Here is a 17,177-nt window from a genome sequence, read left to right as displayed (position 1 = left end):
CAAGAGAGAGAGAGAGAGAGAGAGGAGAGAGAGAGAGAGAGGAGAGAGAGAGAGAGAGCGAGAGAGAGGGAGAGAGCAAGAGAGAGAGAGAGAGAGAGAGAGAGAGAGAGAGAGGAGAGAGAGGAGAGAGAGAGAGAGAGAGAGAGAGAGAGCAAGAGAGAGAGAGAGAGAGAGAGGAGAGAGAGAGAGAGAGAGAGAGAGAGAGAGAGCGAGGAGAGAGAGAGAGAGAGAGAGAGAGAGAGCAAGAGAGAGAGAGAGAGAGAGAGGAGAGAGAGAGAGAGAGGAGAGAGAGAGAGAGAGCGAGAGAGAGGGAGAGAGCAAGAGAGAGAGAGAGAGAGAGGAGAGAGAGAGAGAGAGAGGAGAGAGAGAGAGAGAGAGAGAGAGAGAGGAGAGAGAGAGAGAGAGAGGAGAGAGAGGAGAGAGAGAGAGAGAGAGAGCAAGAGAGAGAGAGAGAGAGGAGAGAGAGAGGAGAGAGAGAGCGAGAGAGAGAGAGGAGAGAGAGAGCGAGAGAGAGCGAGCGAGAGAGAAACTATGAACTATTTCCACATCGTTACAACACTGTACATAGCCATAATGACATTTGAAATGTCTCTATTCCTTTGAAACCTTTGTGAGTGTAATGTTTACTGTTAATTTCTGATTATTCATTTCACTTGCTTTGGCAACGTTAACATATGTTCCCCATGCCAATAAAGCCCTTTACGTGTTATAACACTGAACACAATCACAGAAGTTCCCAAAGATTAAAAGACATTTCAAACGTCATATTATGTCTATATACAGTGTTGTAATGATGTTCAAATAGTTAAAGTACAAAAGGGAATATAAATAAACATAAATATAGGTTGTATTTACAATGGTGTTTGTTCTTCACTGGTTGCCCTTTTCTTGTGGCAACAGGTCACAAATCTTGCTGCTGTGATGGCACACTGTGGTATTTCACCCAGTAGATGTGGGAGTTTATTAAAACAGGATTTGCTTTTTAATTCTTTGTGGATCTGTGTAATCTGAGGGAAATATGTGTCTCTATTTGGCAGGATTTGGTTGGGTCTAAATGTGTTGCTGTCCTGTGGTTCTGTGGGGTCTGTTTGTGATTGTGAACAGAGCCCCAGGACCAGCTTGCTTAGGGGGCTCTCCTCCAGGTTCATTTCTCTGTAGGTGATGGCTTTGTTATGAAAGGTTTGGGAATCGCTTAGTTTTAGGTGGTTGTAGAATTTAACAGCTCTTTTCTGGATTTTGATAATTAGCGGGTATCGGCCTAATTCTGCTCTGCATGCATTATTTGGTGTTTTACATTGTACACAAAGCATATTTTTTGCAGAAATCTGCATGCAGTCTCAATTTGTTGTTTGTCCCATTTTGTGAATTCTTGGTATGTCGAATTCTATGTTCCTTTTGATGGCATTAAAGGCCCTTCTTGCCTTGCCTTTGTGGAAGTTACCTGTGGCGCTGGGGCAACGGTGCTCCAGGGCAACGGTGTGTTGTTGTATGCTCCAGGGCAACGGTGTCTAGATGGAATTTGTATTCGCAACTAGACCTTTTATGGAACACCACTGTTTTTGTCTTACTGAGATTTACTGTCAGGGCCCAGGTCTGACAGTATATGTGCAGAAGATCTAGGGGCTGCTGTAGGCCCTCCATGGTTGGGGACAGAAGCACCAGATCATCAGCAAACAGTAGACATTTGACTTCAGATTCTATTATGTTGAGGCCAGGTGCTGCAGACTGTTCTAGTGCCCTCGCCAATTCATGATATATTTGTTGAAGAGGGTGGGGCTTAAGCTTCATCCCTGTCTCACCCCATGGGCCTTTGGAAAGAAATGTGTGTTTTTTGCCAATTTTGTTTGTGTACATGGATTTTATAATATCGTATGTTTTTCCCCCAACACCACTTTTCATCAATTTGTATAGCAGGCTTTCATGCCAAATTGAGTCAAAAACAAAAAAGGATGAGAAGACTTTGCCTTTGCCTTTGTTGTGTTTTTTTTGTTTGTCAATCAGGGTGTGCAGGGTGAATACGTGGCCTGTCGTACAGTAATCAGGGTGTGCAGGGTGAATACGTGGTCTGTCGTACAGTAATCAGGGTGTGCAGGGTGAATACGTGGCCTGTCGTACAGTAATCAGGGTGTGCAGGGTGAATACGTGGTCTGTCGTACAGTAATCAGGGTGTGCAGGGTGAATACGTGGCCTGTCGTACAGTAATCAGGGTGTGCAGGGTGAATACGTGGCCTGTTGTACAGTAATCAGGGTGTGCAGGGTGAATACGTGGCCTGTCGTACAGTACTCAGGGTGTGCAGGGTGAATACGTGGTCTGTCGTACAGTAATCAGGGTGTGCAGGGTGAATACGTGGCCTGTCGTACAGTAATCAGGGTGTGCAGGGTGAATACGTGGCCTGTTGTACAGTAATCAGGGTGTGCAGGGTGAATACGTGGCCTGTCGTACAGTACTCAGGGTGTGCAGGGTGAATACGTGGTCTGTCGTACAGTAATCAGGGTGTGCAGGGTGAATACGTGGCCTGTCGTACAGTAATCAGGGTGTGCAGGGTGAATACGTGGTCTGTCGTACAGTAATCAGGGTGTGCAGGGTGAATACGTGGCCTGTCGTACAGTAATCAGGGTGTGCAGGGTGAATACGTGGTCTGTCGTACAGTAATCAGGGTGTGCAGGGTGAATACGTGGCCTGTCGTACAGTAATCAGGGTGTGCAGGGTGAATACGTGGTCTGTCGTACAGTAATTTGGTAAAAAAAAGACAATTTGACATTTGCTCAGTACATTGTTTTCGTTGAGGAAATATACGAGTCTGCTGATAATGATAATCCAGAGGATTTTCCCAAGGTTGCTGTTTACATACAGTTGAAGTTGGAAGTTTACATACACTTTAGCCAAATACATTTAAACTCAGTTTTTGACAATTCCTGACTTTTAATCCTAGTAAAAATTCCCTGTCTTAGGTCAGTTAGGGTCACCACTTTATTTTAAGAATGTGCAATGTCAGAATAATAGTTGAATGATTTATTTAAGCTTTTATTTCTTTCATCACATTCCCAGTGAGTCAGAAATGTACATACACTCAATTAGTATTTGGTAGCATTTCCTCAAAATTATTTAACTTGGGTCAAACTTTTCAGGTAGCCTTCTACAAGATTCCCACAATATATTGGGTGAATTTTGGCCCATTCCTCCTGACAGAGCTGGTGTAACTGAGTCAGGTTTGTAGGCCTCTTTGCTCACACACGCTTTTTCAGGTCTGCCCACAAATTTTCTATAGGATTGAGGTCAGGGCATTGTGATGGCCACTTGACTTTGTTGTCATTGTCCATTTGGAAGACCCATTTGCAACCAAGCTTTAACTTCCTGACGGATGTCTTGAGATGTTGTTTCAATATATCCACATAATTTTTCTGCCTCATGATCCCATCTATTTTCTGAAGTGCACCAGTCCCTCCTGCAGCAAAGCACCCCCACAACATGATGCTGCCACCCCCATGCTTCACAGTTGGGGATGGTGTTCGTCGGCATGCAAGCCTGATTCTTTTTCCTCCAAACATAACGATGGTCATTATGGCCAAACAGCTCTATTTTTGTTTCATCAGACCAGAGGACATTTCTCCAATTGTACGATCTTTGTCCCCATGTGCAGTTGCAAACCGTAGTCTGGCTTTTTTTATGGCGGTTTTGGAGCAGTGGCTTCTTCCTTGCTGAGCGGCCTTTCAGGTTATGTCGATATAGGGACTCGTTTTACTGTGGATATAGATACTTTTGTACCTGTTTCCTCCAGCATCTTCACAAGGTCCTTTGCTGTTGTTCTGGGATTGATTTGTACTTTCCGCACCAAAGTACATTCATCTCTAGGAGACAGAACGCGTCTCCTTCCTGAGCGGTATGACGGCTGCATGGTCCCATGGTGTTTATACTTGCATACCATTGTTTGTACAGATGAACGTGGTACCTTCAGGCATTTGGAAATTACTCCCAAGGATGAACCAGACATGTGGAGGTCTTGGCTGATTTCTTTTGATTTTCCCATGATGTCAAGCAAAGAGGCACTGAGTTTGAAGGTAGGCCTTGAAATACATCCACAGGTACACCTCCAATTGACTCAAATGATGTCAATTAGCCTATCAGAAGCTTCTAAAGCCATGACATCATTTTCTGGAATTTTCCAAGCTGTTTAAAGGCACAGCCTCTGACCCACTGGAATTGTGATACAGTGAATTAGAAGTGAAATAATCTGTCTGTAAACAATTGTTGGAAAAATGACTTGTGTCATGCACAAAGTAGATGTCCTAACCAACTTGCCAAAACTACAGTTTGTTAACAGGAAATTTATGGAGTGGTTGAAAAACGAGTTTTAATGACTCCAACCTAAGGGTATGTAAACTTCCGACTTCAACTGTATTTGCCATTTGAGTGAATGAGGAGCACAATCTCTGGCTTTTGTGTGTCCTCAGTGGATGTGTGTGGGGGTTGTCAAGTGAGATATCAGTACGGAAGGAAGGGGGCCTCGACCCCAGGCGAAGGGTCCCCCACAACACCCTAGGTCCCGGCGGCCACGGCCTGACAGCGCTGCGGCGCCTAGGGCGATGCGCCTAGGGGAGGGATCTCCTCTGGGCCCCGAAGGACGGGACGATGATCTATTCAGAAGAGCAGGATGAGGTGAGCTTGATAAAGACTCACCCCCCTCCTGTACAAGGGACTGAAGACAGCCTTTTAACAAAGTGACTTTTTAACATGGTTTTTCATGTCTTAAAAATGTTTTACCTTTGTTAGATCATTAGTACACATTTTAAATGGCTTTTACAGATTTGATGTTTTTACAAGGAAAGTACTTTTATCCATGGTTGTTTTCATTGGTTTTAACAACATGTGCTTTTTAACAAATTTAAATGTAACTTTCAAATGCTGTGTTTTATGCTTTGTTGCCGTTTTTATGTGTATCAATGATGTAAAAAATGTATGAGCTGTTTTTAAAGGAAATGTATCAATAAAACTTTTCCAAAAGAAAAAATCAGGGGAGCTGACAGGATTTGGTTTCTGTCCCAAACTTTATATTTGACTGTATATTCCAGTCAAAGACAGACAGCGAAAACAGGAACTCGTATGAAACCGTTGATAGCTAATGTTAGTTATTAAATTGACCTGGGCCGTGTTCATTATGCAGAAAACAGAAGAAAACAGGAACTCGTAGGAAACCGTTGATAGCTAATGTTAGTTATTAAATTGACCTGGGCCGTGTTCATTATGCACAAAACAGAAGAAAACAGGAACTCGTAGGAAACCGTTGATAGCTAATGTTAGTTATTAAATTGACCTGGGCCGTCCGTATTCATTATGCACAAAACAGAAGAAAACAGGAACTCGTAGGAAACCGTTGATAGCTAATGTTAGTTATTAAATTGACCTGGGCCGTGTTCATTATGCACAAAACAGAAGAAAACAGACTGAAACATGCCACATTAGTAAACCTCACAGGAAACAGGAAGTCACAGAGGAAGACAGCACCAACAACACAACCCTGAGGCAGCGGGGCCAGAACAAATCCTCCTGAGACTGCCCCTCACAATCCCTGGCCGCTGATGCATTCTGCAACCAAACAAAGCCACTCGGTTTTGCTTTCTTGAGGCCTTTTGGGATTTGACATTTTAAGTCATTTAGCAGACACTCTTATCCAGAGCGACTTACAGTAGGAAGGTCCACTCTTGGGAATCAAACCCACAACCCTGGCGATGCAAGTGTAATGCTCTACCAACTAAGCCACATGGGAGGTTTTACCAACTGAGCCACACGGGAGGTTTTACTCTGCCCAAAATCTGTTCTCGAAAATAAGCCCCCAAAATGATGAATTTTTGGTGGTCAATGAGTGTCAAATTTGGTCAACGATAAAAGTAATTGCTAATTTGCTACATGGGGCTTATTTGATGCAATAGAAGTTTCGTAACGTTTAGGTTGTTAGAAATGCACTGATATAAGTGTACGCACGTGGCATTCGGTCAACTTTGGAAGAAAAAATAAAACTACTTCATATTGGAGTTATAACCTGTTTTAGCTTTATAACCTGTTTTAGCTTTATAACCTGTTTTAGCATGGACATTGCCATTGAGGGCTTCCACCATTTTAAAGTAGTCAACTGGGTGGGGATTCCTATGAGTTGGGAGCAATTAGCCAATGAAGAAGAAGAAAACTGACTTTAAAATTGAAAAATGGAGATAGCATCAAAGGCACTGCCCATGCTGTCACAGACGCTATAATGGTACAAACACAAAGATGAGTCCTCTATCTATCGATGGCCTGTTGTTCACACGCATATCTTGCCCTCTCATTGGCTAGAATGGTTCCACCTGATCTCGCCTCCTTCCATCCCGCCTGCCTCCCATCTTTGAGGACATGTATTTCCATTGTTGGAGTGGTCACTTGACAGTCTTGTCAATATAATAGACAATCTTTGAATGTACACCCTCCCCCCCCATTGACTACAAAAGCCTTTTGAGTTTTGGCGTCAGGAAAGCAAATACAAACAAAAAAGGAGAGTTCATAAACAGAACTCTATAAATGATTCTGTAGGAGAGTTCTGAAGGTCTGAGGCCGTGGTGATGTCACTTTGGGGTCAGATAGGGTTCAAAGCCGTCTGTATGGTGCGGTACAGTTGTGTTATTATATTTTGTTGTTGTGGTAGTGTTTGTTATCGTAAGCAGAGCGGGAAATGTCGCGCTCACCTCGGCCAGTTTGTACGGAACGATCAGCCTCTCTCCCACAGTCACCGTCTTCCTGGTGGTCAGAGCCTCGAACAGCATCTCCTCCTTCACCTTCAAAGACAAGTTCAAGGACACAGGTCAGCCAGTCTAGATAACAACAACCCTCCCCCTTTCTGACTGACACAGTTAGCTTATTGTATAGAGCAGAACAGACAGACAGACAGACAGACAGACAGACAGCTAGCTAGCGGCTAACAGCTATTTTTGTCAGTTACCTCCTTTATAATGGTCTTCGTAATGGTTTTTATAATAGTATTTATAATGGTCTTTAAAATAGTCTTTAAAATAGTCTTTAAAATGGTCTTTATAATGGTCTTTAAAATGGTATTTAAAATGGTATTTAAAATGGTATTTAAAATAGTCTTTACAATGGTCTTTACAATGGTCTTTACAATGGTCTTTACAATGGTCTTTAAAATAGTCTTTAAAATAGTCTTTACAATGGTCTTTAAAATTGTCTTTATAATGGTCTGTACTGTAAACAGCTGCATTTGAGGGGGGAACTAATCTGATTTAATTTCATACTTCCTGGTAATCCCCAACTGGGTGTCAAACTGCTCACTGATTGGTTGGTTCTGCATGGTAACAGGACTTTAAAATCTTCTCTGCTGTTATGTTAATACATTTCTCAATCAAGCAATTGGGAGATGTGCTCTAAGGCACTGGAGCACTGGTTTGGAGTCAGCTTTTCAAATTCCCATTGTAACAATGGCTGTGACACAGACCGAGTCAAAACTGAACCTGGAACTGTGTTACTGCCACAGTTGCATCACTCAATACTACTAGCTCAACCTAGCCTAGCCCTCCTGGGACCCTGAGGTCCGGCCAGAGGATCTAGTCTATCATCTCCACCATCTGACACAGCTCCACTCTCTCTTCCTGTTCTGCCCCAACAGGAAACAGGGTGTCCGAGCCAGTCATATTACCATTCATGCATCAGTCGACGCTACAACCAACTAGCATTCCCTGAAGTGCTGCTCACACGACAACACAGTCTAGTAAACATATTAACTCAGCAAAAAAAAAAGAAACCTCCTCTCACTGTCAACAGCATTTATTTTCAGCACACTTAAACATGTGTAAATATTTGTGTGAACATAACAAGATTCAACAACTGAGACATAAACTGAACAAGTTCCACAGACATGTGACTAACAGAAATTGAATAATGTGTTCCTGAAGAAAGGGGGGGGCAAAAATCAACAGTAACAGTCAGTATCTGTTGTGGCCACCAGCTGCATAAAGTACTGCAGTGCATATCCTCCTCATGCACTGCACCAGATTTGCCAGTTCTTGCTGTGAGATGTTACCCCACTCTTCCACCAAGGCACCTGCATGTTCCCGGACATTTCTGGGGGGGAATGGCCCTAGCCCTCACCTTCCGATCCAACAGGTCCCAGGCATGTTCAATGGGATTGAGATCTGGGCTCTTTGCTGGCCATGGCAGAACACTGACATTCTTGTCTTGCAGGAAATCACACACAGAACGAGCAGTATGGCTGGTGGCATTGTCATGCTGGAGGTTCATGTCAGGATGAGCCTGCAGGAAGGGTACCACATGAGGGAGGAGGATGTCTTCCCTGTAACGCAGTGTTGAGATTTTGCCTTCAAAGACAAGCTCAGTCAGATGATACTGTGACACACCGCCCCCAGACCATGATGGACCCTCCACCTCCAAATCGATGCCACTCCAGAGTACAGGCCTCGGTGTAACGCTCATTCCTGCGACGATAAACACAAATCCGGCCATCACCCCTGGTGAGACAATACCGCGACTCGTCAGTGAAGAGCACTTTTTGCCAGTCCTGTCTGGTCCAGCGATGGTGGGTTTGTGCCCATAGACAACGTTGTTGCCAGTGATGTCTGGTGAGGACCTGTCTTACAACAGGCCTACAAGCCCTCAGTCCAGCCTCTCTCAGCCTATTGCGGACAGTCTGAGCACTGATGGAGGGATTGTGTGTTCCTGGTGTAACTCGGGCAGTTGTTGTTGCCATCCTGTACCTGTACCGCAGGTGTGATGTTTGGATGTACCGATCCTGTGCAGGTGTTGTTACACGTGGTCTGCCATTGCGAGGACGATCAACTGTCCGTCCTGTCTCCCTGTAGCACTGTCTTAGGCGTCTCAGAGTACAGACATGGCAATTTATTGCCCTGGTCACATCTGTAGTCCTCATGCCTCCTTGCAGCGTGCCTAAGGCACGTTCACACAGATGAGCAGGGACCCTGGGCATCTTTCTTTGGCTGTATTTTCAGAGTCAGTAGAAAGGCCTCTTTTAGTGTCCTAAGTTTTCATAACTCTGACTTTAATTGCCTACCGTCTGTAAGCTGTTAGTGTCTTAACGACCGTTCCACAGGGGCATGTTCATTAATTGTTTATGGTTCATTGAACAAGCATGGGAAACAGTGGGAAACCTTTACAATGAAGATCTGTGAAGTTATTTGGATTTTTACGAATAGATGATGATTGGTGACAGACAGTTCACGCATGGTATGATACTGTTAGACAATATAACACAATAAACACAATAAATAATAAGCAATACATAATAATAAGACACAATAAATACATTCCCTGGTTTTACCTCCCAGTTGGAGGGTCCCCAGAATCAGAAGGTAAAAAAACAGGAAAATCCTCCAACCAGGATTTCTGGAAAACCAGGGAATATATTGAAATTGATACTATACTATGTTCTGAAGGGCGTAGATATTTACTGCTTATGTTAGTCGTTTTTGAGTTGACTTTTAAGAAAGTGCTAGCACCTATATCACTCCCATTGTTTTACAGTAGTGCTAATGCTAATGCGTATCTCTTAGCCAAGTAAACTAATCCTAATCTTCAGTTGACGACACTCCGGTCTATAAATGAATTGCATAACTAAGTAGATGTAAAAAAACAAACATGCAAATCACGTGACCTATCCCGTTAAATCTAGAATCAGGTGACCTATCCCGTTAAATCTAGAATCAGGTGACCTATCCCGTTAAATCTAGAATCAGGTGACCTATCCCGTTAAATCTAGAATCAGCTGACCTATCCCGTTAAATCTAGAATCAGGTGACCTATCCCGTTCAATCTAGAATCAGGTGACCTATCCCGTTAAATCTAGAATCAGGTGACCTATCCCGTTAAATCTAGAATCAGCTGACCTATCCCGTTAAATCTAGAATCAGGTGACCTATCCCGTTAAATCTAGAATCAGGTGACCTATCCCGTTAAATCTAGAATCAGGTGACCTATCCCGTTAAATCTAGAATCAGGTGACCTATCCCGTTAAATCTAGAATCGTTAGTTAATAGAAAAGAACAGCACAAGGACAAAACTACATAAATTAAAAAATGGCACACGTAGTCTACATTCAAAACATACAGTCGTGGCCAAAAGTTTTGAGAATGACACAAATATACATTCTCACAAAGTCTGCTACCTCAGTTTGTATGATGGCAATTTGTATATACACCAGAATGTTATGAAGAGTGATCAGATGAATTGCAATTAATTGCAAAGTCCCTCTTTGCCATGCAAATGAACTGAATCCCCAAAAAACATTTCCACTGCATTTCAGCCCTGCCACAAAAGGACCAGCTGGCATGTCAGTGATTCTCTCGTTAACACAGGTGTGAGTGTTGACGAGGACAAGGCTGGAGATCACTCTGTCATGCTGATTGAGTTCGAATAACAGACTGGAAGCTTCAAAAGGAGGGTGGTGCTTGGAATCATTGTTCTTCCTCTGTCAACCATGGTTACCTGCAAGGAAACACATGCAGTCATCATTGCTTTGCACAAAAAGGGCTTCACAGGCAAGGATATTGCTGCCAGTAAGATTGCACCTAAATCAACCATTTATTGGATCATTAAGAACTTCAAGGAAAGTGGTTCAATTGTTGTGAAGAAGGCTTCAGGGTGCCCAAGAAAGTCCAGCAAACGCCAGGACCGTCTCCTAAAGTTGATTCAGCGGTGGGATCGGGGCACCACCAGTACAGAGCTTGCTCAGGAATGGCAGCAGGCAGGTGTGAGTGCATCTGCATGCACAGTGAGGCAAATACTTTTGGAGGATCGCCTGGTGTCAAGAAGGGCAGCAAAGAAGCCACTTCTCTCCAGGAAAAACATCAGGGACAGACTGATATTCTGCAAAAGGTACAGGGATTGGACTGCTGAGGACTGGGGTAAAGTCATTTTCTCTGATGAATCCCCTTTCCGAATCTTTGGGGCATCCGGAAAAAAAGCTTGTCCGGAGAAGACAAGGTGAGTGCTACCATCAGTCTTGTGTCATGCCAACAGTAAAGCATCCTGAGACCATTCATGTGTGGGGTTGCTTCTCAGCCAAGGGAGTGGACTCACTCACAAATTTGCCTAAGAACACAGCCATGAATAAAGAAGGGTACCAACACATCCTCCGAGAGCAACTCCTCCCAACCATCCAGGAACAGTTTGGTGACGAACAATGCCTTTTCCAGCATGATGGAGCACCTTGCCATAAGGCAAAAGTGATACCTAAGTGGCTCGGGGAACAAAACATCGACATTTTGGGTCCATGGCCAGGAAACTCCCCAGACCTTAATCCCATTGAGAACTTGTGGTCAATCCTCAAGAGGCGGGTGGACAAACAAAAACCCACAAACTCTGACAAACTCCAAGCATTGATTATGCAAGAATGGGCTGCCATCAGTCAGGATGTGGCCCAGAAGTTAATTGACAGCATGCCAGGGCGGATTGCAGGGTCAACACTGCAAATATTGACTCTTTGATCAACTTCATGTAATTGTCAATAAAAGCCTTGGACACTTATGAAATGCATGTAATTGTACTTCAAGTTTTCCATAGTAACATCTGACAAAAAAATATCTAAAGACACTGAAGCAGCAAACTTTGTGAAAATGTATATTTGTGTCATTCTCAAAACTTTTGGCCACGACTGTACACAAAAACTATGTCAAATAGGGAAGAGGCGTTGTGCCGTGAGGTGTTGCTTCATCTGTTTTTTTAAACCAGGTCTGCTGTTCATGTGAGCAATATGTGACGGGATGAAAGTTCCATGCAATAATGGCTCTATATAATACTGCTTTCTTGAATTTATTCTGGATTTGGGGACTGTGTAAAGACCCCTGGTGGCATGTCTGGTGGGGTAAGTGTGTGTGTGTGTGTCAGAGCTGTGTGTAAGTTGACTAGGCAAACCATTTGGAATTTCTAACACATGAATGTTTCTTATTAAAAAAAAGAAGTGACACAGTCAGTCTCTCCTCAACTCTTATTGAAGAGAGTCTGGCATGAATAGTATTTATATCAGTCCTCTGATTACAATGAAGAGCAAGATGTGCTGCTCTGTTCTGGGACAGCTGCAGCTTAACTAGGTATTTCTTTGCAGCACTTGACCATATGACTGGACAATAATCAAGAGAAGATAAAACTAGAGCCTACAGGACTTGACCATATGACTGGACAATAATCAAGATAAGATAAAACTAGAGACTACAGGACTTGACAATATGACTGGACAATAATCAAGATAAGATAAAACTAGAGACTACAGGACTTGACAATATGACTGGACAATAATCAAGATTAGATAAAACTAGAGCCTACAGGACTTGACCATATGACTGGGTGATAATCAAGAGAAGATAAAACTAGAACCTGCAGGACCTGCTTTGTGTGGTGTCAAACAAGCAGAGCATCTCTTTACTACAGACAGACCTCTTCCCGTCTCTACAACCATAGAATCTATATGTTTTGACCATGACAGTTTACAATCTGGACCCAACATATAGGCTTGTTTGGCTCCAATGCTTGTAAACAAAACGTGAACGTAAACATACACTGTGTATAGCATGGTTAAAACGCACATGTTGATATCTTGGATGGTCAGTCCTTGCATCCATAGCTCTATGAATTTGAGAGTGGTTACAAAAACAGAGGCGGGGTGTCCACTTGTCCATGGTCGAGTTCATTTTGCCGGTGTTGACCCGGTGCTGACCCGGTGCTGACCCGGTGTTGACCCGGTGTTGACCCGGTGTTGACCCGGTGCTGACCCGGTGCTGACCCGGTGTTGACCCGGTGTTGACCCGGTGTTGACCCGGTGCTGTTCCGGTGTTGACCCGGTGCTGACCCGGTGTTGACCCGGTGTTGACCCGGTGTTGACCCGGTGCTGACCCGGTGTTGACCCGGTGTTGACCCGGTGCTGTTCCGGTGTTGACCCGGTGCTGACCCGGTGCTGTTCCGGTGTTGACCCGGTGTTGACCCGGTGTTGACCCGGTGCTGTTCCGGTGTTGACCCGGTGCTGACCCGGTGTTGACCCGGTGCTGACCCGGTGTTGACCCGGTGCCTCAGGTGCAACGGCGTAGCCACGGGTAGGTTTGATCCCCCCAAAAAAGTTACTATTATAATTCAATATACATTTTGATTTGTAATATTTTATTACATTTTTAAAATAAATGGATTATTATTAATGTTTATTAATTAATATAATGTAACAAAGAAATAGTCCGCGACAATCAAGTTTGCTTCCAACTATTGGTTACATTTTTATTTAAATCATACGGTGGTTTACATGAAAAACCTGGCAACGTCATGTGGATAGCGCATAAGCTAGCACGCTCTACCACGCTAGTTTACTCGAAGTGACTCACCAGCTACGGTAATTTAGTAGTTCTAGCAATGGCAAACCAAAATGTCCATCACTGGGGTTTTCAAAAAAAGACATCTGGAGGAAAATGTGCGTTTGTCTGAGAATAATTTGGATCAATATACCGATAGCTTCCAGAATGAGACATTAACAGGTGGCGCCAGGATAGACACAACCACAATCGCCATCACAACTGCCAATGCCACGTTGAGCCAGGCATGCTTGCCTACCCCACCGTCTCCTCTCGTTATTGATTGACCGACAGATTTGTCTGCCATTGATGAACCAGCCTGTCAACCAAAGCTAGCAACATTCCCTTCAAGTATGATAAACGGCAAAGTCACACTGCTTCTCTTCAAGGTGGTATGACCTTCAATTTCATCTCAAAGTATGACTCAGAAATACAAAAACAGGCTTAATGAGCTACCTCGCAATGCCACGCTTATGAGCCCCGGAATTCAGAACGAGTTGCAGCATCGTTGTTACTGTGGAGGATAAAAGATGAAGTTCATTCTGCGTCTTCCACGTATTTTGCCAAACTAGCAGATGAATATAAAGATCAATCTAAACAAGAACTTATTGCTGTGTGTGTCCAATACATTCATGCTGGAATGATTAAAGAAAAGAGCTGTTGGGTTTAATGAAACCGTTGATTTATCTGCACAAGGAATTTCTCTGAGAATACTTAGTGTTGGAACCCCTGGAGTTGGATCCCACTGTGTGGGTTTTTATGTCGATGGCGCTTCAGTCATGTCAGTGTAACCGTTTTGCTTCTGTCCCTCTTCTCTCCTCTACCTGGGCTCGAACCAGGGACCCTCTGCACAAATCGACAACAGCCACCCTCAAAGCATCGTTACCCATCGCTCTTGCAGAGCTGGATTCATAGAAGTACAGAAAGAGTTGCATCCCCATTAGACTCATGTATCGATCTAGAAAGATCCACATTGGAGTTCAAAGTCAGGATCTGTGAGTAAAGTGCTGTTAACACTAGATGTCATTTTTAGAGGTTCTTGCAGAATTTTCAGAGGCTTGTGGACGAAACAAATTAGAAGCCGATGACCTCTTACAACAAATCCAGAACAAGACGTTTTTATTCCTGTTAGTCACATTTAGTAAATTGTTTTGACATTTAGTGATTTTGCGATGAAGGGATTGGTTTAATTGAAATCCTCAAAAGCAAAATCCTCAAAAGCAGCTTTTCTACGTTCAGAGAACTCAGGGGGAGACTTTGATAAAGTTCTCAAGCTAACTGAAGAGATGATGATTAAGAATGATATTAGTAATTGGTATGTGACGACATCACGGCAGCGAAAACTGACTGTAAAAGTGGCAGACAGTCACAATTTCATTATGGAAAACATCCAGCATCAAGAGTGACAGTGACCTGAGGCAACTTTGGAACAATATTCAAGACCGACAGATTACTGAGTTGATCTCAAGAAGACCCATATGGGATCATGCAAGCGGCAGCCTCCTTTCCCAAAGAATCCCAAACCTGCGGCCTTAAAGAGCAGCTGAAGACCACATGCGATCATTATGCAACATCAAGTGAGGATGCGGAATTCACTGTTTTTATTCAGCAGTTGAGTTGCAAAATGAACATGGGAAATAGTGACTTTTCCTCCATAATGAGTGTACTCGACAGCTGCCCTGATGATATTTTCCCTTATATAAACTCTCTGTTAATGATCATTGTCACACTTCCAATGACATCATGCAGCGTGGAGAGACTTTTCTCAACAACAACTAGGATAAAACATTGTCTTCACACATCAGTGACAAGGGCCCAGCTGAACCACTTCAGTTTGCTGTCTTTAGAGCGTCAACTGACAGATCCATTGGATTGTGATGAAATCATCAACATATTCAACTCAAAGCCTCGCCGTCTGCACCTTGTGATGTAGGTCACGACTTATTGATACGTCTACTAGAAGGTAAGGTACCTTTTTATAGTACTACTGCCTGCCCTGGTATAAATGGTAACATTAAATATAGGTTTGTTTGCCCATCGAGATTAAAGTGGGTCTGAAGATGAGTTTTATGTTGTTGGAAACTGGTCTGAAGTTACCGTCTTATTTGAATATGCTGGGATGGGTCATTATTTGTATATTTAAATGAGGTTGCTCCGAGTACTATGCACTAGTATAAAACGATTGTTTTACAAAATAATATACGGTGATACACATCTCAAAATAAATGTAATAAACAAGTAGAAAAAAATGCCTATCCAAAAATAATAATCTGGCTGGGCCGTGCAAAACAAAACTGGTTTAAACTGCAGATTCTAGCTTTATTAAGGCAGAAAACCCTGCTTTATTTGATTAGCAAAACAAAACTGGTTTAAACTGCAGATTCTAGCTTTATTAAGGCAGAAAACCCTGCTTTATTTGATTAGCAAAACAAAACTGGTTTAAACTGCAGATTCTAGCTTTATTAAGGCAGAAAACCCTGCTTTATTTGATTAGCAAAACAAAACTGGTTTAAACTGCAGATTCTAGCTTTATTAAGGCAGCAAACCCTGCCTTATTTGATTAGCATGCCACTGTGTCTACAGTACCAGAGCATTGAGAAACCCCACTATTTCCCTCCACGGTGCTTCTACTCCCAACTGACCCGGAACACGTGGCGAACATGTGCGTTCTCACATCACACGGTCACATGAGTCACATGTTCCTCACTGGTGGCACAAAACGACTGCCTTAAAATTTTTTAAAAAAAACAGTTCCCCTTTCTGCATAATACCCCCGAGGGCATAGTTGTCAGGCTTTCTGACACACTTTGGTCATTGTTTTGTCCATGGGCACTTTTAGAAGTGGGAGGGGAAATTATGTTATTCCCCTCCCACTTGTTATTCCCACTCCCTCCCATACAAATATATATATGTAGGTTTTAAATGTCAGTGTGCATAAGTAGCGGTTGTGTCATGGATATGACAGTGTTATGTAGGTTTTAACGTCAGTGTGCATAAGTAGGGGTTGTATCATGGATATGACAGTGTTATGTAGGTTTTAAATGTCAGTGTGCATAAGTAGGGGTTGTGTCATGGATATGACAGTGTTATGTAGGTTTTAATGTCAGTGTGCATAAGTAGGGGTTGTGTCATGGGTATGACAGTGTTATGTAGGTTTTAATGTCAGTGTGCATAAGTAGGGGTTGTGTCATGGATATGACAGTGTTATGTATGTTTTAATGTCAGTGTGCATAAGTAGCGGTTGTGTCATGGATATGACAGTGTTATGTAGGTTTTAACGTCCGTGTCCTATAACAGCTAATGACAATTGATGGAGCTCTCCTTCCGTCTTTAAAGCACAGCACCATAATATGCCTGTGACAATGACATACTACATGATGGTGAGAGAAATTCTCAGTTGGCTGCCAGTATTAGTGCTCAGAGGCCATCGCTGAGAAACCACAATGGAAGTGATGTGTTGTTAGAGTCCATAGCTGAGAGAGTTATAATGTGTTTTTAGAGTCCATAGCTGAGAGAGTTATAATGTGTTGTTAGAGTCCATAGCTGAGAGAGTTATAATGTGTTGTTAGAGTCCATAGCTGAGAGAGTTATAATGTGTTGTTAGAGTCCATAGCTGAGAGAGTTATAATGTGTTGTTAGAGTCCATAGCTGAGCAGGGCACAGGGTGTAGGTGCTGTGGTTTAGGAGGTGAATCAGGGCACAGGGTGTAGGTGTTGTGGTTTAGGAGGTGAACCAGGGCACAGGGTGTAGGAGCTGTGGGCGTGTCTATTGCAAGCCCAATCCCACGAGGTACTTGTGTGTGTTTGTTAGCACTGTGATAGAAACGTGAGACA

General features: G+C 43.1%; 1 protein-coding gene across 1 annotated transcript in view; it reads right to left on the bottom strand.

Moving 5' to 3' along the window:
• LOC139406371 (unconventional myosin-IXAb-like) overlaps positions 1-17,177 on the bottom strand; it is a 263,450-nt gene that overhangs the window by 110,829 nt on the left and 135,444 nt on the right. The window contains exon 9 of the mRNA XM_071148904.1: positions 6,715-6,804. Within this exon, the coding sequence (XP_071005005.1) occupies positions 6,715-6,804 (90 nt within the window). The remainder of the gene's footprint in view (positions 1-6,714; positions 6,805-17,177) is intronic.

Source organism: Oncorhynchus clarkii, chromosome 4 (genome assembly GCF_045791955.1).
Source record: "Oncorhynchus clarkii lewisi isolate Uvic-CL-2024 chromosome 4, UVic_Ocla_1.0, whole genome shotgun sequence".
Lineage (NCBI taxonomy): Eukaryota > Metazoa > Chordata > Actinopteri > Salmoniformes > Salmonidae > Oncorhynchus > Oncorhynchus clarkii.
The sequence above is the reverse complement of the archived record's forward strand: the minus strand, read 5'-3'. Positions and strand labels throughout refer to the sequence as shown.